We start from the raw sequence: 23,215 nt of genomic DNA, 5'->3' as shown, positions 1-23,215 counted from the left end.
AAGAATGTGGTTGGATCGTTTATTTTTACCCAACAGACCACATGAAGAAATCACACACAAACAAAAATTAAACATTTTGTGAGTAGAACCATCCTTTTCAACTGAATTTGAATTTCAATTGAATTAATATACTCACTCCATCATAACCATTTTTTTTTTTTTTTAATTTACAAGATTTAGACTTTAGGTTTATGTTATATAACCAACATTATTTTTAATCATAAAAATTTAGAGTATATTACACCATTTCGGATCATTTTGGTCTGCAGGTATGGCTTGGTATGACATGTGAGTTTCAGCTTTTCACTATGTTCAGTAAATGATATGCTGTCCTTTTTTCCTGAAAATTCTACCCATTTCTCATTTCTACCAACATTAAACATATAAGTACAAATTAATATTTTACAAAACTAATGATAATTAATACCACAGAGGCGAAAAACTGAAACATGTCTGACAGACTAAACCAGCAAGGATAGGTATTTCAAAATGATAGAAAACGACCAAACACAGGTTCATCATCCCACAGCTTCCATGGACAAGAACTCAACAAAACAACCATCAAGAAGTCTCTTCTCATTTCAGTGCCAATCCTTGATTTCAATTTTATTCTACCTACACCAAGGTATAAATTTGTCACCTCTTGAATCTACCTTCAATGACGACAAATTGAGGTAAGCTATTGAACTTCATTCAAGTCAAAAATAGGTGATGAAATCATTTGCTCTAGCTTACAGTTTGGAAACTGGTTCCTCATAAATTGAACAATCATTACAAGCTTCAGTGTCATACACATTTGCCTTTCACGGCACAAGTAGAGTTTTTTGACAGGATTGTCTCATGCAATAAAAAAGGGATCCTAACACCTGGAGGTTATATCATTGACTTTTACAAAATGATCCTGTCTCATTGACGCAAAAATTGAATATTCATTAACAAAAAGTGATGCTTTATTTTTGGAGTATTTTTTTAAACTTGTCGAATTATTTTAAACCAATGTGCTCACTTATTGTTTTATCGCTTAACGTAGTGCAAACTTTGTGATATGTCTAGGCCGCACAGTACCTAGCATAAATTCATACAATAAGCACACATTTGGGTATTGAAGCCGTAAGAAAAAACACACAGTTCAAGATACTTTTTCTTACGTAATGTAAACACCCTTATTCTCCTGTGTAAATAGAAATATTGACTAATGGTATTAAAACAGTAATAAACAAAAAAACTGCATAAATTTTTTGTTTATGGTAATGGTAAATACATTGGCCAATATAGTCACTAAATAAAATGTGTTCATAATTTTTTTGGTTCATCAAGGTGTGAAATAGTAGATTATACAATTAAAGAATAAATGCATTAATTACTGAAAAATTTAAAACAAAACAAGTGAATTTTCTTACTTCTAGTAAATCAATTTAAAAAACAGTGCAGAATAAATTGTATTAAAATTAAGTTTAATTAATAAGTTTGGTTAATTTAAAAGAACAACATAAGTACACTTATTTTTTAAACTCACAAGTCCTATAAACTTGACTGATAGGATGATGAGTAACAATTGCCCACTAGGCAATCATATCATTGTTTAACTTTAATTTTCATCAGAATAAAAATAAAGATTAAGGATATTTAAAAAAAGGTCAAATTAAAACAAGCCACTTTTAAGGATTTATTTGTTAATTTCTTTCATAAATATAAGCATTCTAACACCTATTAGCTATTAAAGATCTAACGGTGAATATATATATTGCTATTGTAGAGCTCGTACAGGCCCACCTCACAATGCTGTGTTTACCAAACATTCAATGAATTTTTATTTCACAATCGAGAATACAAGAGACCACACTTACAGATACAGTTAAAACAATTGATACACAAAAATTGTGAGAAAAAAAATCGGTTCTAATAAATGAAGTCTAAATCTGACTTTAAAAGCAAATAAATGGTTTCACAAGCAACTAATACTATTACAGTATTCATAAAGGCATTTACATTTGTACTATAGCTTGATATTTTTATTTTATATTAAATTCTTATGTTTATATTCTTTTTAAATAATAATAAAATAAAAACAAAAAGCCCCCAATTTACATTTTAATTTCTTTAACCAACAATATTGTTTCTTTTAAATCGGCTGAGTTAATTCACATATTAAGTGCTTTTTTTTATAAGGTTTTTTTAAATATATATAGTTTATGAGACTAGTGTGAAATAATAATTCCAAGCAGAGTGGCACTAAGAATTATTCAACCATGTGATTGTCATTTATGTGATTAACGTTTTTTTTTAAGTATTGAGAGACAATTCAAAACAGATTCAGACTGTAAATTTAATCAAGAACATGTGAATACAATTCAATAACTATTAATTTTTCAACAAGATTTGAGCCTATATTTATTGCTTTGGACGAGACAAATATTTATTACATTCTATTAATTTGATTTTTTGTTTATAGAAGTACATTCCTCATAAACGGTAACATTCTAAACATTCCCTTAAAAAAAATTTCAGTGTGCATAAGATTATATTGATTAAATAAGACAGAACATTATCAGCCAGATTAACATAGAACATTAAAATTAGCCAACATGAAAAATCATGAGATGTTTAAAAGAATATATATCAACTTTTTGTATTGAGTTCCTAAAATCAAAATTTGTTTTTAAAAAAGGTAGAAGAAAAAACTTAATTATCCTATATTCATTAGTGGTTTATTAAAACTATATTGATTCAAATAGTGCACCTACAAAAATTCAATGCTTAAAAGTTAAACTAACATATAATTTTCACTTACAATTTTTTTTCTTTTTTTTCAATAATTGAGCATTTTATAGCAGATGAAGCAACACCCTGTTGTCTTTTGGTAGAGAAAATGAAAATCCCTAAACACTAACATTACAAACTATAGTTTTTTTTTTTTTTCAGTTCTAAACAGATTTTTCTGTTTGTCTTAAAAATTAAATTTATTTTTTGTTACATAAACCATGGCCAGATCAGTGTTAAGAAATGAATGAAATTTCATATTGGCACAGAACTTTGAATCAAGTTAAACCTCGTATTTAAATTTAGTATGATATATGGTGCTGAAGCATAAGTGGTGGTAACAACAGTAGCTACACTTAGAATGGTAACTTTTAAATTGATTATCAAAACAAACAATTATTTCTCCTTATAACATAACAACAACAAAAAAACACATCGGAAATACGAGGTTTAAAACACAGCACTGCTGTTTTTGTTTGTTTATTTTATTAGGCTAACACATGACAACAATCCCAAATTACGTACCTTATTGCCAAAAAGGCATACCGGATTTTCCATCAATGCAAATACACAAAACTAGTGCCTCTCTTTAATAACTGAATTAAGTCAGAAATGACAAATATTTCCACAAAAACAAGAACATTCATATTGGTGTATATTAGAGGAAGTGTTCCCCTCCCATCTGATGAATCAATAAGGCAATTAGAAAAGTATTTATTATTATTATTAAAGCTTGCTAATTAAAAATTACCAATATACAATATTAATATAAACCTTTGTTGTAAAAATGATAAATGTTTTAATATTTATTTATAATTCATTCCTAAAGCAACACTTTTCTACAAACATTGCCATCAACACACAAGACATGTGGCAACATGCCAAAAAACGCATAAGGATTACGAAGGTATCCACGTATTTAAAATATATTTTCATTTACAATCTACAATAAAATTTGATTTATCTCTTTATATGTGGCAAGTGTTCTAATTTCTATATTGGATACTTTTCTTCTTTTATTTTTTGGAGGGGGAGTGCCACAGCTTGTTCTCTTATGAAATGCAACAAATCTACAGGTGACACCGAAGAGCACAAGACACTCAAAAGCATTTACTTAATTATTATTACTTCTTTTTATTTAATTATTATATATTATGTGGCAGATATTGGATTACACAGCACTAACAGTTAAATATTCTGCTCTTTAATTCTGTCCCTATTACCTGGTAATAATATAATATAAATTTCTTTTGCATTTGTTTGCTTCAAATAAAAAATATAAGTACTGCTTTTAGAAAATTTTGGAAGTCAAACGAACTCTTCACGAACAAATCTCAAAATAAATATTAACTAAACCTAAATTCTAAATAAATGAAAATCAGTCTATGTCATGTATGCATTTGCCACTACTAAAACATTTGTCTTTCCTTTCCTATACACAAAAGAAAAATTATATAATTATAAATGGAAAATGTCACACCCAATCCATGAGCATTTTGATAACACTTTTTTAATAACTGAAAAGTTGTTAATACACAAGAAAACAGTTTATGAAGCCATTTCTTTTTTTTTTTTTTCCAAAACAATTACATCATTTAACAATTATAATCAATTTGTGTTTAAAATATTTCTTAAATTTTAACACTTTCCAATATTAAAAACCACCTTATTTTAACTAGCCTACAAATAAAATCTAACAAAAAAAATCACTATCCCTAAACAAAATTAAAAAAATCTTTTCTAGTGTAAGTCCACTATTGTCAAAATCAGAACTACTAACAACAAATATCACTAAAATAACTAATTTCTCTCTTGGCTTAATGAAACTAATGTAAATCATGATGTGCATTCAAATGCTGAAAAGAAACTGAAAATGAAAAATGCCAACAAAACTTTATTCTCAATTAGGCACTCTGGACCATTCATTGGTAACTATATATAAGATTAAAAGTCTAATTAAATTTGGAGATCATTAACAAATGTTAGGTTCCCAATTCAAAGTAAAAACAAAGAGTGAAAAGAAACAGATTAAACAAGAGTGTAACGGAATCCAGGTGGAAGAAAGCACTATTTTGTAGATCTATCTTAGCCAAATCGTGTTATCTCAAGTCTAAATCTAAGTTTTATCACTATAAACAATAAGCATTTGGTGGTATCCATATTAAAAGACATTAAACATAAATGTTGAATGAAAATAACAAACTGAGATTATTTTTATACCAATTACCAAGTGGCTACCATCAAGGACTTTTTTTTAAGCATCAGATCAACAATTTTAGTAAGATTTTCAAAAAGCTTGAACGTCTTAAAATTAACAAATAAAAATTGTCTTCTTTAAAATTACAATATAAAAATTGTTTAAGAGTTTTCAATTGTATTAAATGTGTAACTCGACCTCTCTAAAAATATTAAAGCACATTAAAATCTATGAAATACAACAATAGTATTAAGTAATACAATGTGACATAAAATAGAATCCCCTGATAACAAATCCCAGAACAATTGTGTTAAAAATCCAGCAAACAGCACAGTTGGAGCTAAGGAAAGGTTTAAAGAGATGTGTTACTCATTTGAATTAATGTAAGTCGGTGACGCATCTCCTCTACATATAGGACATGTGCGATTCGTCTGGGGAAATAAGATTAATGTTAAAATTAGTTCAATCAAATATTATATGATTTCAGAAGAAGCTAAATAGGTCACAAAAATATTAGTACCTTTAGCCACTTGTCAACACATTTTGCATGAAACTGGTGTGAACAAGGGAGGCCTCGCAGTATCTGCTTTGATTCAAAATCACACATACAAACAACACATGATGTCTGATCTCCTTCGTGGTTTTCTGTATTGAATCTAAAAAATAATAACATATTATTACTGTTAATTCAACAAACCAACATTAAATTTAACATATACAATTTATGATTGTTAATCCATAGACTGAAGGCATGTCTGGCCTCGATACCCCATGCTTAATTGAGTTAATGGTTTAAAATAACGATAGTTGTCACCACACAAGGAGGGGATGTTGAAACATAGTTCCCAACCACAGTCAAGTGGTTAACCCAATCAAGGACAGTAAGAGTGATATCGCACTCTTGTCTTTTAACTTTTAAACTTTAATTCAAAGAAGCAGTGTGACACTTAAAACGGTAACAACGTGCTTTATCTTCTCAATTTCCCACTCTCACTAGCACTAAAAATAACTTGAATAGTACACTGCTTCTATGAACTTAAAACTAAAGGTAAAAAGAGTAGAGTGCAATATCATACTCCCAGTACCTCTCTTGGGGGACGATCCTGACCATCCTGAAAGGATTAAAGGAAATCATATATGCGTCCTACTTACTTAAAAGAAGGAAGCTGATCAATTTCCATTTTGTTCAGACCTCTAGGCTTTGCTTCTCCAATTCTTTCTGCCAAACTCAAAAGCTCTTCATAATTTTCTGGGAGAAGGCTGTCTGCCCTATCAAATTCCTGAGTAAGTGTCGACAAATGTCGATTTCCAAAGAGAGCACTGAAATTTGCAGAAAAGAAAAAATAAATTTAAGTCCTAAAAAAAAGGTTGAAAACAGTACATTAATTGTTCAGAGCAAAAGGACATAAAAACAAATATTTATATTGTCACAAATGAAAATATAAAAATAGTATTAAAAAAACTTACAAAACATAAAGCCAGCCTGGAATGGTCCTTGGTGAGGGCTGAGGAGTATTTCTCAACCTCCTAGGGTTAGTTCTTCTAGGTACCTCTGGCATGAAGAAACTAGGCATATGTACAGGTGGAGGAACGAGTGTTGCTGCAGATGCAGTCGCTGGCCCTCTATGGTGGTGATGATGGTGGTGATGATGATGGTGATGGTGATCCTGGAAGTTTGGTGGTGCAGACGCAGGGGGCGGAGGTTGATAATGTACATGAGCTAGCGGTGGCAAAGGGGCACTTGGAGCTACCTGAGGGACAGTTGCAGCTGCAGGCTGAGGTTGTGCTGCAGCTGCTGGGCCAGCACCCAACAAACTGGCCATAATACTTGTACTGTTGTGGAGGTGATGGTGTGGATGGTGATGCTGAGAATGGGGATGATGAGTAATGCACGTTCCAAATGAATTGACCTTGATCATGATTTAAAAAAAAAATTAATATTTATAAAAAATTGTTTACATAAACACCAACCAATTTTGATTTACCTGGCAGGTATGAGTTGGTGTTGTGCAGTAAATGCTATGTACCTGACAAGGTTGAAGATGGGTGGGTGGTGTCGGGCCGCTTGAGTATATAGGAAGAGGTAGAGATACTGGAACCTAAAATAAAACATTAGTACCATTCTAAAAATAATTCCACAATACCAATAATTAAACCTTTATTTTCCCACTAAATAAAGAAGTAAATACACTACTTAAATATAATGTATATAAATCTAATGTCTTATAATTGAAAAATATGTGGTGTTTAGTGACTGTTAGTTAATGATTATTTGGAGATCGTGAGATGCGGTCTGGTGTGATGTAGGTTTAGAAAAACGTGTGGTGATTAGTGACCGTTAGTCTATGATTATTTGGTGTAAGAAAAACATTTTCTCTTTCGTCCTGTGTAATACAGAAAACAAACACTTTGAGCCCTAAAGGTGATCTCATTAAAGATCGAAATGTTGGCCCGATAAGGAAATGTTTTTCTAAACTTATGTCACACTAGACTGCATCACATGATCTCCAAATAATCATTTAAAAATACATTCACTTTTTGTTTTGAAGAGGTCCTGTACCTTGATCTTTCCATTCTTACTAGTTTTGTCAGTAAGGGTGTTTAAGCGTTTTATAATCTTCAGTAGTTGGTATTTGTTCTTTGTGAGTCATGTGTTATATACATTTGCAACAAGTGCAAGGAAGAAAGGGACAAGTTATAATTGATTGCCTTTGCTATATAAGTATAGGATGGATCAAGTTTGGATTCTTTTCAATAATATTATTAATAATAATAACTATATTAGTAATATAACTAATTGACTAAACAATTTATTTACAAAATATTGTGGGTTCTAAGTTAAAATCAAATTTCGTCCTTTAAGAAGCTAACGTGAACGTACAATTCAGTCTTTTTGTTAATAAACAATAAAATTCTCACCTGTGTAAAATCCATCATAATAGGTGGTGGGTGGGACGTACTAGGATGGCCAAATGGACCAGGAGGAGGATGCTGAATACGAGGAGGCTGTGGTGGCGGGGGCAACGGCTCCGGCACCCATTCCCTGTATCTAGGTCTCCTTATTGGTACACTGATAATTGCAATAAAAATTAACATATTTTCTAAAATAAATAAACTTATATTAATCCTACTTATTTCTAACTGACTGTCTTTGGTTCCGTCTTGGTTCCCAAGGACTTTGATGGTGTGCTGGTATCGGCCATTCATTTCCTAACCCATTTCCAGGAGCACCCATACCATTCTGTGGTTGTGAATTCTGCACAAGTCTGCGTCGTTTTCTGCTGGGACTCTCACTCTGAAAGTAATAACAGTCAGAGAATGAAAACAAATACAAAATTACTGATGGCTCATGATTGTGAGGATCAACATTTGTGAACTTTCAACCCTAATCTTATTCTTTAGAACCAACAACACACATATTCCGACGTTATGCTATTATTAGAGATAAAGACATTTTAAGACACAAACCTTTATTTTTATTTATCAAATTTTCTTTGCTCTTTTAAGGTTTTATATGTGTATTTTATCTATGCAAGTATTTTTATCTTACAAATAGTAATAAGGTAAAATATGTTTTCTTAAATTATATATACTTTACTTATGAAATTTGAAAATTTAATTTATGTAATTCTTTGCTCTTTCAAGGTTTTATATGTGTATTTTATCTATACAGGTATTTTTATCATACAAATAGTAATAAGGTAAAATATGTTTTCTTAAATTACATATATTTTATTTATGAAATTTACCTTTCTTCCGTCTTCCTGGCTGTTATTTCTGAAGTAATTAGGCTGAGTATGTTGCACTGCGTTATGCCTCATATCTAAAATTGGAATTATTATTAAAATTAAAATATCATAAAAAATGGACTTTTTAGTTTATTAACAAAATCATTTTAACAGATAACAGTAGCAATTGTTGGCAAATGATATCTGTGCATTATTAGAACCTTGTATCATATTAATATGAATGCATAGGATGATCAGAGTTGATCTACCTACAGCAATATTATGTCTGCATACACGAAAATTTTTTTTTAAACTGATTAATTTTTCTTATTCCCTTGCTATGTACACTTTTCACAAAACCTAGTAAATGTGAACTATCGAAGGTATTTGTAATTGGAATAAACAATAAAAAACAAATAGTTTGAGGATTTAAATAATTTTTAAGGTTGTGAAAGTAAGAATATTAAAATAATTATGACCTGGCTGAACAGCTCCATGCCTTTGCCCATACTCGACAGGCACTTGGTTTTCCATCTGAGAATTGCCCAACAATCCAGTGTTAAGAGTTATCATAGGAGTGCCAATTATTTGTACTGCAGTTTCTCCTACCTGCACCATCGTATTTATATAATAGCAAATTACAAAGAATAAAAAAAATAATAATTAATTAAATAAATGAAAAAAGAAAAACCTAATTATTAATATCTGCCCTGCCGACAGAAGCCAATTCATGTAGTTCTTAAATTTGATAATTCAAATATTTGGTGTAATTTGCTTTTGTTTTAGAAAAAAAGCAATATTGGGTTCATTACTTCGTTAAAATAAGCTGTTGAAAAAATAAATTAAGATATAAAAGTCAGAAATAAACAGGTTATCTCTCACACACTACACTAACTCACAAAAACACACACACGCACATACACACAACACGCACGCAAGCACATTTTCTTCCTTGTCATACTCAACGGTGTATTTGTGTTTAAGCGTTAAGCATTGGATTTATAAAATGTGTCAGTTGTGCATTAGCACATGCCAACAGCTTTTTCTAAAGAAGGCTAGAACCGAGAGATTTATTTTTTAAAACTAAGAATAGTGTAAAAAGTAGTAAACAGTCAGAAGTCAAGAAAGATGGCATTCGGTAGACATGCAGATTACCAGACCTTAAAAATTACAAATTAACTACTTCAATCACACAACAGGAAACAATAAATACAAATGATTTATTTTTGCAATACATTACATAACTGCCACCACGTATTAATACAAATAAAATGAGTTACTTTGGTTGCTAATTTATTGAAACCCAGCATAATGCAATTGAAAAATACAACTGCAACATGCATTGTGATAAATGAGTTTTGTACAATATTGAAAAATGGATGAAAGGGAAAGTTGTAAGTGTAAAAACTTTTAAACTTGATGTTTATTTAACTAGGGGGCAGGGGTCGGAATGTAATTTTATATGCCAGTTTTATGACGCTGTTGACAATCACAAAAAAAATTTTCTTTTCTATATTTTTCCAATTGTGTTTAAAATTTATATAAGACGATAATTGAATTGGACATAAGAAATTGATTAAAATTATATCACTTTTTTTAAAGTAAGAGTTTGGGCTTAATGTCAAAATTTTCCAGACCACTCAAGACAAGATATATATATCTAAATAGATTAATAGAAAGTAACTACACACAAGATGGGAAGACCTTGAACATTAATCCCAACTTTTCTTACTTAGAAAAGAAAAAAATTAACAAAAAATGTCCATGAATTGACAAACACAATAGACTTTTTAACACTTAAAGTACAAAAATAGTAAATAATAACACAAAGGAACGAAAATTCATTTTGAATATCTCTTCATCTATAAACATTTGCTGTTTGTTTATATTTAGCTTTCAAAGTGTGAGTACTGATAACTTTAAGAAATGTTTGTATATGATTATATAAACATATCCATTTTGTTTAAACAGATAAACTGCAAATTAAATCTTACTAGGAATTTCAAATTCCTAGACATCAGAATCAAAATTTTATACAGCCTAAGTTCTTTTTCAATAAACATAAATACAAATATCAAACCAATAAAAGGAAATCAGGCCAAATGTTTCCATAAATGGTACTGTTACTATATTGTATTGTTTTATAAATTAAATTTGAAAAATGACACCCATTCCTATTTTGGGTATAAATTCATTAAACATATGCACAAATTTCTAGTTAAATTATGTATATATGTGAATCATTATTACACTAAGATAATAAAAATTACATTGAAACACAAAACAAAAAAACAGCTAAATGTAAAATATAGCAAAAAATACAAAATGTATGAAATTTAATTTCTAAACCCCAGCAAAATTCTTCAAACTATTAACATGCTAGGAGTAAGTAACAAAAGCTAGAATGGCACACATGCTTTACTTTACTCCGGTGCAAGGTTAATCAATTTCTGCACAAGATTATTCTCCCTCAAGAGTAAAGAAAGACATAAAAGGATAAAGCCTAATTTTGAATTTGATTTTAATAAGATCATACAGCAAATAAACTGCCACCTAATCAAAAGCACACAATCAGTACTCACACTTTAAACGTAGTACAAAAATATATGGTCTTCTTTTCCAGAGCTTTCTATTGTGTTTATTTTTTATTTATTTTACAACCAATTGTATCTCAAAACTAGTTCAAAATGTGTTGACTTGTAACAAACTAATGAGAATGCTAACAATTCAAATAATTCAACTATAAAACAATTGTAGGAGGAAAAAATTCAAAGTACTTTCATAATTGTTCATACCCATCTATATAAGGAAATTAATTATTTTCATTTTTTTGGTGATGAATTTCCTATTCTCACTGAGGTTTTTTTATATTTTTTTATTTTATTATATATTAATTTTAATTCAATGTTATTTTTATTCAGTTACATTCCCCACAAATTTACTGGTAATGATAAAACTACTTCTCAGAAAAAATCAATAAACTTAGAATTTGAACATTGTAAAAATAATTGTCTACAATTACTCATATTAAGTCAAAATTTGCAAAACTCAATTTCAATCATTTAATGTTATCGAATTTATTATATTTAATTTATTAAGAAATGGTATCATATATATTAACTCGTTGGCAAAACAATCAATAAATTGTGTTAATGCTAAGATTAAGAAATAATTGAGGTTTATCTTTTGCAATCAAATTGTAGCATTTAATTATATTTTAGATTGTTTCTGAGATGTTGAAAATTTCCCCTGAAAAAGTATTGTTTACAAACAGAAATAAATAACAAACATAACAATAATATAGCAATATTGTTTGATAAACCTCATTTTGCAATATTACTTTCTGCTAACTTGTAATATTAATTTGAACTGGGAAAATCGCTCTGTGTATGACTCCAAGAGATTTGAAGAAACTTATAAACAAAGTAAATGTCCTAATCATTTGTTGATTTTTTTTCCAGTCAGGTATTTTACCTGGGGTCTATGAGGGAGAAGTATCTGATGGCGCATGTCGACACTAGACTCAGTCTGGAAGTGTGTGGAAGGGAGGTTTGTCTTTGGGTAACCAGCCTTCTCTCTCAAGTTGCTGATTCCGCTGGAAAAATTCAACTTTCCGGATATCGTCGAGTTGAAAAAGAAGAAAGAACAAGAAGAATGGGAAAAGAAAAAAATACCTCCTTGATTCTTCTGTCCCTTCTTAAAACCAAGGAAAAAATGAGTAGTACTCTTACATGAATAGACATCAATGGCACTTATGAACTTTTTTTTTTATTATGCAAGCTAATAGTACTCCTCATGATAACTACTCCATTTTTTCCATTTTAAAAAGATATAAAGAGCAATACAAACTAAGCAATATACGTAAATTACATCTGAATTGCTCAAAATCCAAGACTAATACATAAAACCAATAATAATTGCTTTGGCTCTGACTTATTTTTAGCTAATAAAAGAGGAATTGGTTACTAAAAACCACAGGGCACAAACCTTACATGCTGGTATAAAAAGCAAGGAATATATAATAATATAAGAATAATATAAGCAGGACTTTATTTCCTGGTTAAAATCAAGCATTTTTTAAATCAGCTATTTATTTGAACAAGGATCGATTAATTCAAAAATGAAATACTAAGTGAATGGGGAAAGAGTTGGGGAAAATTGAATTAAATATACAAAAGGTGTCAGTTTCAACTAAATGACTTTACCACATTCCTAATTGAGAATAATAAAATAAAAAAGCAATCATAAAAAATATATATTTGTTTTTGTTATAACCAAGAGCAAGTAATGATATTATAAATACAAAATCCAGATTTTCATTTATTTATTTTTATTTTAATGGAATTACGGCACTCTAACTAAAATTAGCTTAATATTTTAAATTGCAATAAGTGTGATCTATAAAATGGATTTTAACATATCACCCAAAAATGCATATCACATTCCAACAGTTTTTAAAAATAACATTTTATTCAGTTTTCTTTGTATTTGTTTATAAAAATGAATGTTTTTAAAACCGACCACTTATCCAGAAAAAAAGTTTGTCCATAAAAAATATATTATTTTAATAATACCAATTTATACAGTAAGTTTACAATGGACAGAGTAATTTTTAAATTTTAATTTATCAATAACAAAGGAAAAATCAAAGCCAAAACAAGTTTTATGAACATAAGAGCCCGGTTTTTTCCTTGATTATAGGACTTGAAACTTACCCTTGGCCATATCCTTGTTGGAAATCTTTGCCGAATGGGACATGGTTACTTTGCCAGTGGGAATTGTGCACCTGCCTTCCGCTGTGGCTACTCCCAACATGCCGTGCAAAGTTCTGAGGGTTACGTAAAGTACTAACGCGATTTGGATTCATTGTTACCCTAAAAGTGAGGGTAACAAAATAAATTATAATTAAGACTAATTGTTTGTTTAGTACAACAAGAAACAAAATAAACAAGAATTTGCATGCTAAACTGTAAACAAGTAAGACAATTGATAGAAAAAGCATGCACCAAGAAGTAAACAAGGAAAAAAATAGTTGTTAATTTTCTGTTTGACAAAATATAAATAATCAACCAACTAGCACATCTGTTTAGAAAAACGAACCAGCTTTGCAGATTTTTAAAATATTTTTATTAAAAAACAAAAACACTTTCTAAAAGATTAATTAGCAAAATACCAAAACACCATTCACCAAAATCTCTGCAAATTAAGGCATACTTGTGTAAAAGTGTATGACATGTACAAATCAGTAGTAATGTTGAGATTATGAGAGCTTTAAAATGAATATAAAAAATGGGTACAGCATTATAGAAAATCAATATATATATATGAACCAGATGTAATAAAAATCAATTTTAATAAGTAGCTAATTAAAAAATTAACTGAAACATTCTAATATTGTACATAAGGACCCAAAATCTTCAACCAGAAATTTTTTCAAGATAATACCATCCTGATGATTATTGAAATTTTTTAATATTAATAAAAAATAACGAATTATATTCAAAATTGTTAACCAGTTTTGATTGAGGACATGGAAAACTTTTTTACTGTGCTGTCTTAGTAAATTCAATACTCAATTTATTTATTTTTAATTGTTATTGGATTTAAAATACATTGATATTTTTCTTGTTTTTCTTAACACATTAGCCATTTAGCCATAGAGGGATCAGACAGTGGCCAGCACCACTGATACGGAGGACACCTAGTCACTTCAACTATATTATGGGGGACTCTCTTTTTCTACAATGACTTTAATGTAATTACTTAATGTTTGGTTTCCTAACTTGCTCGCTCATACTTCAGAATCCATAACTGATCAATTAATCAATTAATGGTTTTGTCAACTTGAGAATTTAAATTACCTGTATACAACGAACACTAAGATTTATAGATAACTCCAGTAAATTACAATTATTTATAAATTAGTTGCAATAGCAACATGAAACAACAATTTGTCACAAATCAGTTTATTTGTCCTCTTGAATAATATCCATCACTTGTTTAAAGGCCTCATCATTTTTCACCTAAATTATGAGTTATTACATTAAAAATAAATAAGTTGAAAATGAGCACATATATTTTTTATTGGTAAACCTACAGAAAATTTGTTGTACCTAGACAAATATGTGAATTATTTTTTTTTAAGTCATGAGGAGCGGTCAGGAATGAAATATTTTAGAAAACCACCTTTTTCATTTTTTAGCCAACGTTTCAACTTTTATTCGTGTCATTTTCAGGCCCATAGTGAATTACAAAAATGTTTCTTGGAAAAAAAATAATACAGATATAAATAATATAAATTTTGAACCAAGAATTTCATACTCACATAAAGTGTGGAGTTATTCTTGTTATATCACGAGAATAGCACTACACTTTATCTGAATATGAAATACGTGGTTCAAAATTTATATTATTTACATTTGTATTGTATTTTTTCCAAGCAACGTATGTGTTGTAATTTAGCCAGGTCCTGAAGACATGAATAAAGATTGAAACGTTGGCTAAAAAATGAAAAAGGTGGTTTTCTAAAATACTTCATTCCTGACCGCTCTTTACAACTTCAAAAAATTGTAAATTATAATTCAGTACCACAATTCTGGTTTTAAAAAAAATGCTTAAGTCCAAGTTTTAATCTTGATCAAATATTCCATTTTTTGGTAATTTCTTGTAACTTTTTCTTGTAAATGCTCTGATCAAACCACCTGCATTTAAGTGAGAGTAAATTTTTCAGACGTGTACAGTTCTGAACAAACAACTAAAAAATAATCAAATTCCCAACTTGGTCTTTTTTTATCTTTGCCCCCTCCCAAAATCAACCAAAAAGTGATGAAGTTCTTTAACAACTACAATTCAACATAAGCCCAATAAAAATTGTAATAAAGTTAAAAAGTTAGCTCAAAATCAGACAAAATATTCAGTAGGCTTTTTAGCTTTTCTTTTGTGTAGGCATTGAAAGTTGAATCTGTTTCACCATCTAGAAATCAAACACTAACTGGACCAATTATATAAATTTACACAAAAAAAATTAATTGGTAATTACCCTCGGAAATGGTCCATTCGAATGTTTTACAAGGATGCCTGACGAATTATAAAAAAGACACGTTTTTTGACAGTAACTTCTTTGTTTTTTTTAAATACTCTTGATACAGAGAACCACCTGTGTTCTCAAATGGTTTTACTAACTTTTAAAGTATTTTAAATAAATGCTTTATCTCTGAATATAAAAGTTCGAGTTTTAATTGTGTTAAACCAGCTGAAATGAATCTTGCACGATTGTTTTCCCGTAATTGAAAGCGTTCCAGGGTCGGACGGAACGGAGAGCAAAATTAGAGGTTATATCGAAGGTGAGGGAGAGCGAGGGGCGTTGCCCCCTCCCCAACACTAATAAAAACTGTAATAATAAGTATTAAAATACTTACACTTACAGCAGACAAGCGTGAGCGAAAGAAGAGCTGGATGAGAACACAAACGATCGGAAAGAAAAGCTGGACAGATACTAATAAGAGTCGCAATCAAATGAATTACTTCCCGTCGTGGATTCTTGTCGTATGAGTCAGACTACATAAGAAACGATTAGGTCTGAAGATAGCGAGGGTAATCGAAGTCCAAATCAATTCGGAACATGGATAAAATAACGGGCGGTTGAAGATTTTGGGTCTTTCATGCATGAATATTCTCCAGCGTAGTAGGCAAACAATCAAAAAAGGAGGGCTACGGGTTCTCTGTGTTCTATTTATACAATTTAGCATGTATTTGTAATGAAATATGCTTGTTGGTGTTACTGAGAATATGAGAATGATCTTTCTTACGCTAGCTCGTTCTCAAGGCTGAGCAGGTTTTGTGAGAAAAGAGGAGGGCTATGCCTTATTCTTTCACTTCTTTTATAAATAAAACCCTATTAATAATTTTCGAGAAAGGAACGAAAAAAAAGCAGAGGGCCAGAGAAAGAAAAACTAACGTAACGCTTGCGACAGCCCGGTTGCCTTTTTCGAATATATAAAAAGGAGATTTGTGAATGGATTTACCTATTCCGTCGGTTTTCCTAATAGGTTTTCTAACAGCTAACTAAGCTCACATTTATAATCCTCTCGGTTCTACAACGGGAGGCGGTCGGAACGGAACGGAATCCCTTTCTCGTTTAATTTCCCGAGGATCGTCCTGAAGAATCGAATGGGAAAAAATGGTAAATACACAAAAAAAACAGCCCACATACACACACACACATACACAGACAGCTGTAAACTGAAACAACTCTCATGGAATTACGAGAGGAAGCCACGCCTACCAAGACGGTGAGCCAATGGGAAGGGAGAAAGGGTTCGATCCTGTCGACGTACTTCTCAAACGGAAAAGAGTCTCGTAGCCTTTTTCCGGCCGATTTCGAAATTTCCTTTCTAGCCGTGTTGGACTGTAGAGCGGTTGAAAATTGGACAACACGTTTTTCTGTGCCGGATTCGGCGGAAAACTTTGGAAAATGGAATTTTTCCCGTTAGGCGGATGCGTGACGCGTCGTTCGCCTGGGTCACGTGACCGCCTCTTCGTCTTCTGATTCGTCGAGGCGGAGAGGTTCGTGTCGATCCGGCGAGTTCGGCTTGGATCGGCTCTCTTTCAGCCGTGGTGGGGAGAACGGGTCCCCTGCCTCCTCGTCCTCGCCCGGACCAGTTGTCATTCTGAGACGGACCGTCGACGTCCTCCTGGCTTGCCAAGAATAAGGAAAGTGGAAGTCTCGACTCATCCTTGGACGATCTGATAAGCAATCTAACCATTTTTGCGTATCGACGTGCGTTTTGTTTTGTGGAGGGCGCCTGGATTTTCCTTGAAAGAAGGACTAAAACGCGGTAAGTAACGGACCGATTGGGTTTTGTGGAAACTGCGTTTCACAAGGCGGCCATCTTGTTTGTTTTGCCCCACTTTTGTTGGGGTGCTTTTTTTTCTTTCGTTTTTCTTTTTCCACTCCGATGCGACAGCTGCAGCTCTGTTGTGACTGGAAGAAAGGACTTTGGACTTATGGCGCTTGCAGAGGATGCAAACCTGTCAGACGGAGTGTTAAAGTCTCGTGATTTATCGATTCGGGGCCTTAAGACTGAATGTTAGCCGGAGGCCTTTTCCGTATCGGACATTATCATCCTTGTGAGATCGGAGCCGCATTTTGATTTTTACCTTCTTTTCTTTAATCTTTTTCCTAAGACGATAGCTTTACGAATTTGGTTGTATGTTCTCTTCCCGACCAGAAGTTGACTGATGGACAATGACGAACTCTGTGATTTCGAAAATGGTGGACGGGCACGAGAAAGGAGTCAAACAGGTTTTGCATTCCCCAACGAGGGGCAAAGGAAAACAGTTCTACCCCAATAACAGCAACACCAACACCGCCGGCAAGAAGGATTTTCCGTTCCAGAAGCACCAAAAGGCGGCCTACTGCAAGAGCCCGAGGTCGTCTCCGCAGCACGACGTTTTCTCCGAGTTCGGCAACAGGTCACCGCAGCAGAAAGCGAGCAAATGTTCTCCGTCCAAAGGGGGCAGTGGCCAGCGCAACGTGAGGAGTCCCCGCCTCTCCCCGAACCACGGAGAGCTTTATGCGGGTTTTAGTGATTCTCCAGAGCCGACTGCACTCCCACAGCCTCCGTCGCATTGGATCTTTCCTATCCTCGTTGAAGCTCAAGCTTGACGCGTCTGCCGTCGAAACACAACAACCACCATTCGTAGTATAAGTCATTTCACTTGTATCCGTATACAAATTACAAATTAATAAACATAAGAAAAGGGTGAGATGTACCTAATTATAAGGTTTAAGATTTTTAATTTTTTATAAATAGAAATTTTAGAGTATATTTATATAAGAGAAGAGTTGAAAATAAGAAGAAATTTTTGAAAAGAGTAAAGCAATGTAACGGTTTTCCTTTTACAATTTCGGCCTATTCCGAATGTTGACGTATAATCACAATCTCAACTTAGGATTAAGTCTTTTGTGATCATAAATTGTGATTATAAAATTTACAAATTTTAATTAGAAAAAGTTAAATTTGTTACATTGTTTTTCTCATTGTTTTACAATTCTTTGTACTGTTTACAAAGTGCAATTTGTTTTTTCTTTTTAATTTCTGATATGAAAATGGAAAAAAATATGGTAATGAAGCCTTTTGGATTTTAAAAGTTGCCAGCATAATTTACAAACTCAACAAAACAAGTCTTTCATTTCTGTTTGTTTTCAAAGTTATAAAGAAGTTACCAATTTCGAAAAGGAAATTTCTCTCCGTTTTCACCATTTTTTTTCTTTCTTTCTATGTTTAACTTTTAAAACTAATAGGCTTTAGTATTTTACCTCCTTTTTTCACCGTACAAATCCCCCCTCCCCCTTTATATTAGTTTTAATTTGCTGACAAATCGCTTACAAAATTTGAAGTGCTATAACATGTCACCAAAACACAACCACTATTTCATATTGACAAACATATTTTTTTAAAAATCAGTTTATAATGAAAAAACAAAATGGCATTGGGATAATAGTAAAGTAAAGGAATCGATTCAAAATTAAAATTTATTTTGATTAAAATTTGGCTATGGATTCAATATTCTGAAATGTACTTCAAAAAATTTACACACCAATAATATGTCTTGCTGTAATGAATCAATTCCTGTACAATTTAGTTTGTAAGTTGTTCCCAATTGTTCTTATTTGGGAAAAAGTTTTTTTTTGTTTGAATGTTTTTTTCTTTGTACTCACAGAGAATAATCACAGATACTCTTTGTGTTTTGCCAAGATTAATGACGTTATCTTAAGATGAAGCATACACAGTTAAAAAAAGGAAATGAAGTTTTAAGGTATCTAGTCATGAAAAAACGTCATTACCGAAGGTTTAATATAAAGTATACATTATGTAATAGATAATAAGTAAAAATATTCTGAATAGAGTTATTTTTAATACCTGTGATTATTTAAGAGAAATAATAAGAAAAAAATGTATTGCTATAAATGTGATGTGACAGTTTAGGATATATATATGAGAATGTTTCAAGTCTTTCTGTTATTACATCAAAAATTAACTACTTATTAAAACCAAGGTTTGTTTAGTTTTATTTTTTCTTATTAGTGTACAATTAGATTAGTTGTTAGATGGTAGTTTACAAAAATTCTTCTCATCAAAATTTATCCGTTCAGGAAAGACTTGATTGTTGTGTACAATTTGTAAAAATATTGTTTTGTTTTTTTAGCAAGCATTGATCTTTTTTGTCTTGAAAAAAAAAATCTCATAACGGGACGATATTGTGAGTTTTCAAAGGCCAATTTTTTAATAATACCAAGGAGTGCATATAAGACTGATTATAAAAATATCATTCCAGTTTTAAATTCAGTGCCGCGAAATGCCAAACATTGAAAAGGAAGAACACGATGACTTAAATGAACCAAATTGTGTTATCGTTTCTTTTTGTACAAAGGAGGAAAAAAGTTGAGATTGGCCTCTACCCTTTATAATGAACATTAAAAAATACATTTTGAAAAGGGTTTTTGCCGAAAGTGTTACTCGGCATCTTTATCAACGCAACAAAGTTAAAAGAAAAAAAAAGACTTTTAAAAGACTCAAAAGTCTTCCATTTATTTTTTTAATGGTATTGTATAAGTGCAATATCTTGAGAAAATTTCTATTGAATGTTCCAATTGTACCTTAATAAGTATATGTGAAAAATTGAGTCCATATATAATATTCATTGATCTCACAATAACAAAACTCCCTAACAAATTGAATTTCTTTCTGTTGTTATTTGCAAATGTTTTAATTCATTCTCTGTATTCAGTATTTTGACTGTTAAATTTTTATTTTGTTAAAAAGATGGTATACATTAGTCTAGTCTACAGATTTTATTAAGGAAAAACCAAAACATTCTGTTTTAAAGAAAAAAAGTTAAAAAAGTAAAAAAAAAATCTCCTTCCCCTTCCTTGAAATTCATTCATTCTGCATATTATTATCCCCATTCCTTTGATCCTTTTCCTTTTTCCCTTTCCTCTCCCACCAAATGATCGCATTTAGCAAGCAAGGTTTGCTCCATTGGGAGCATTTTAATTTTCAGGTTGAACTTCATTCCCCTCCCCTTTTCCTGATAAAACACCTTAATTTTTTTATTAATTATCTTCAGTTTATACTTGAGCAAGGGTATTAACTATGTGATATAATTAATAAAATACTCCTTAATCCTAATCCTACCTACACAATCCCCCCCCCAAAATGATTGCATTTAGCAAGCAAGGTTGCTCCTTGAGCCTTTTTATATTTTCAGGTTCAACATTATATCAATGAAAGTTTTAATTATTTTATTTGTTTTACAGAGAAAAGTTCATGGCTTGGATGAAAATATCTGCAGCATTTGATCCATTCTTGTTACACAAATTTGTATTATACTCTTTGTCAAATTGTAAAGAATTTGTTGGAAAACTGGCTGAATTTTTACCATATGGTATAGTAAATCTGTCGATAATACAATTGTTTCAGATAGCATTCAGTAAATAAACACAGCGCAGATAATCACCATTGACAAAAATGCAGCCAGTAATTTATTCACTCGATTACCCAGCATAATTAAATTTTAGATTTTATACACTTTTCACACATCATTGTTTTCAGTTGTATACAATTTAAAAGCATACAGAATGTGTACTTCAAAGAAAGTGTGTATGCGTGTGTGGGTTTTTTTCTTTTAATTTTTAGAGAAGGATGAAAGGCAGTCTTGCAGGAAGGATGGGGTGAAAGCTGCAAACCTTGGAGCATTACACAACACATCCCCCTCTTTTCGAAAGATTGGCCATTACTGAACTCGACTTCTGGTTGACCTCGATTTCTCCAACAAAAAACCATGTCCTGTCTCTAACTCTCTATTACCAGATATTCATATTCTGTCCCATTTTTTAAACAATACACTTCAAATTTTAGGTTTTTTCCTTGCCAACAGTTTTACCAATGTAATTAGCAAAAAGGATGATCTGATTTTAAAGAACATGAATATTGAAGGAATTTCTGTTCTTATTTAAATTAGAAAGCAGCAGTTTAACATTTGAAGTTAAATTCTTGGATTTATTTAAAGCTCTATTATTAACTTATTCTTCAAAGTTTTATTATATGTAATTAATATAGTATAAAACAATACTGTCTAAAAGATTCTACCATGTGTTTTTCAGGTGTACAAACTGCTGCCTTATAGCTTTCAATTCTTTGTGCTAGGATTGTTTTGAAAATTAATTTTAACTGAAAAATAAAAATTTAGAGCCCTGACATTGGACTGGGTTTTCAAAAATATCAAAAACTCTTCCAACATAGATGTCCTAGGCAGTTCAACTATTTTTCTTTCCAAATATTTATTGGTCTAAATATTAATATAAAATATTAATGAAAAAATAACTAAAATGGTATGTATATGTATATAAGAAGCAGTGTAGAGCAACAATGTTCTTTTTATTTATTTATTTTATTTTTTCCCAGCACCCGGTCTTTACCACTGAACATTCTAGGGAGTTCTCTGGTGTCCTACTATCATAAAGAAGAAACATTCTAGTCACAAAATTTAAAAATTCATGAATGTTTTTAAAAACTGAAGTATTAAATTGGTGAATAGAATAAGAATCAGTAATGTTTGCAATCTGTTCATTTTTCCTTTGTTTCACAAAGATAATATATGATAGATTTTTTTTTAAATTGTTTTTTTTAAAGAATAATTTTTAAAAATTAGAAAGGTTATAAAAATAAAATGGAATTTTTAATAAAAGCTTAAGAATGGATTTTTGTAATAAAAATATAATTCACCAAGTTTTGCTAAAATTAAAACATTGACAACAAATATTTATTTAATTTATAAACAATTTATCCAAATTTACTAAGACTTGCATGAGATTTTCCTTGAATATCTAAATATTGGGCATATTGCCACAGCGTGTACGTAGTGATTTCTGCTAGTACACACTAAACATAATTATATCCTATCCTGCATATAAGATACTTCCATCCTATGCATGTTATCTTTCACTTTAAAAATCATTCTTATAAAATCGAAGGATAATTCTGTAATAACTTTTTCCTTTTTTTTCTTTTTAATTTAAAATGTCAGCATTATGTCCAAATATTTAAAGATGATGGGAGTTAAACTGGTACCTGGTGTTGCTTATTGGGTCTATTCACTCTCTTGGGTTAATTTAATTACTAAAAAGCGTTTCAGCATTGTGCCATCTTCAGATACATCGGCCTGGATCCAGACCACACATGCTATCATAAGCACTTTAAAAATCTATAGAGGTAATGCGTGGATAGCTTGAATTTAATATCTCATTTAAGGCAGAATACTGGTCTACTGTGGACATTTTTTTCTCAAAGCCTACCTTATATTTTCCAATTGACCAAGGAGGAGCTGGTTAATTTTTTTGTTTTTGTTAGATAAGATTCATTCACCCATGTGGATATAATTGGTTTGGAGTATTTTATAGAATTCCCCTCTGCCAGCAGGCCATGAACCCAAGGGACTTATTGGTTTTCATTTTACCTATTACATC

At 31.0% G+C, this 23,215-nt stretch overlaps 1 protein-coding gene and 2 long non-coding RNA genes across 13 annotated transcripts; 2 read left to right on the top strand and 1 right to left on the bottom strand.

Moving 5' to 3' along the window:
* Positions 1-1,642: 1,642 nt before the first annotated feature.
* LOC106661747 (RING finger protein 44) lies at positions 1,643-17,169 on the bottom strand. 11 transcript variants are annotated; one of them, XM_024225870.1, is made up of 12 exons: positions 17,022-17,169; positions 13,401-13,559; positions 12,160-12,280; positions 9,165-9,294; positions 8,707-8,780; positions 8,089-8,252; positions 7,877-8,027; positions 6,943-7,056; positions 6,425-6,867; positions 6,110-6,277; positions 5,478-5,613; positions 1,643-5,388 (listed from the first exon to the last, which is right to left on the bottom strand). In XM_024225870.1, the coding sequence occupies exons 2-12, from the start codon at positions 13,550-13,552 to the stop codon at positions 5,323-5,325; spliced, it is 1,719 nt and encodes a 572-aa protein (XP_024081638.1). In that variant the 5' UTR covers positions 13,553-13,559; positions 17,022-17,169; the 3' UTR covers positions 1,643-5,322. The 11 variants fall into 11 exon arrangements, with proteins under 11 accessions (XP_024081638.1, XP_014240826.1, XP_014240828.1 ...); XM_014385340.2 differs by lacking the exon at positions 17,022-17,169 and adding an exon at positions 16,104-16,938; XM_014385342.2 differs by lacking the exon at positions 17,022-17,169 and adding an exon at positions 16,494-16,938.
* LOC106661749 lies at positions 8,290-12,939 on the top strand. The gene is made up of 2 exons (XR_001339774.2): positions 8,290-8,520; positions 12,147-12,939. It is a non-coding gene; the product is annotated as an uncharacterized LOC106661749 (long non-coding RNA).
* On the top strand, positions 17,169-22,311 carry LOC106661750. Its single transcript, XR_001339775.2, has 2 exons — positions 17,169-22,081; positions 22,155-22,311. It is a non-coding gene; the product is annotated as an uncharacterized LOC106661750 (long non-coding RNA).
* The last annotated feature ends 904 nt before the right edge of the window (positions 22,312-23,215 follow it).

Source organism: Cimex lectularius, unplaced genomic scaffold, assembly GCF_000648675.2.
Source record: "Cimex lectularius strain Harlan isolate CLEC.00 unplaced genomic scaffold, Clec_2.1 scaffold34, whole genome shotgun sequence".
In the NCBI taxonomy this organism is placed as follows: Eukaryota; Metazoa; Arthropoda; class Insecta; order Hemiptera; family Cimicidae; genus Cimex; species Cimex lectularius.
Note: the sequence above shows the minus strand (reverse complement) of the source record. Positions and strands in the feature narration are given on the sequence as shown.

Bases quoted from the DNA above. Each gene is read 5' to 3' on its own strand.
- LOC106661747 (XM_014385338.2), bottom strand. The intron at 9,295-12,159 runs GTAAAATACCTG...ACGATGGTGCAG, and splicing joins TTCTCCCTCATAGACCCCAG to GTAGGAGAAACTGCAGTACA. The intron at 5,614-6,109 runs GTAAGTAGGACG...ATTATTTTTTAG, and splicing joins GATCAGCTTCCTTCTTTTAA to ATTCAATACAGAAAACCACG.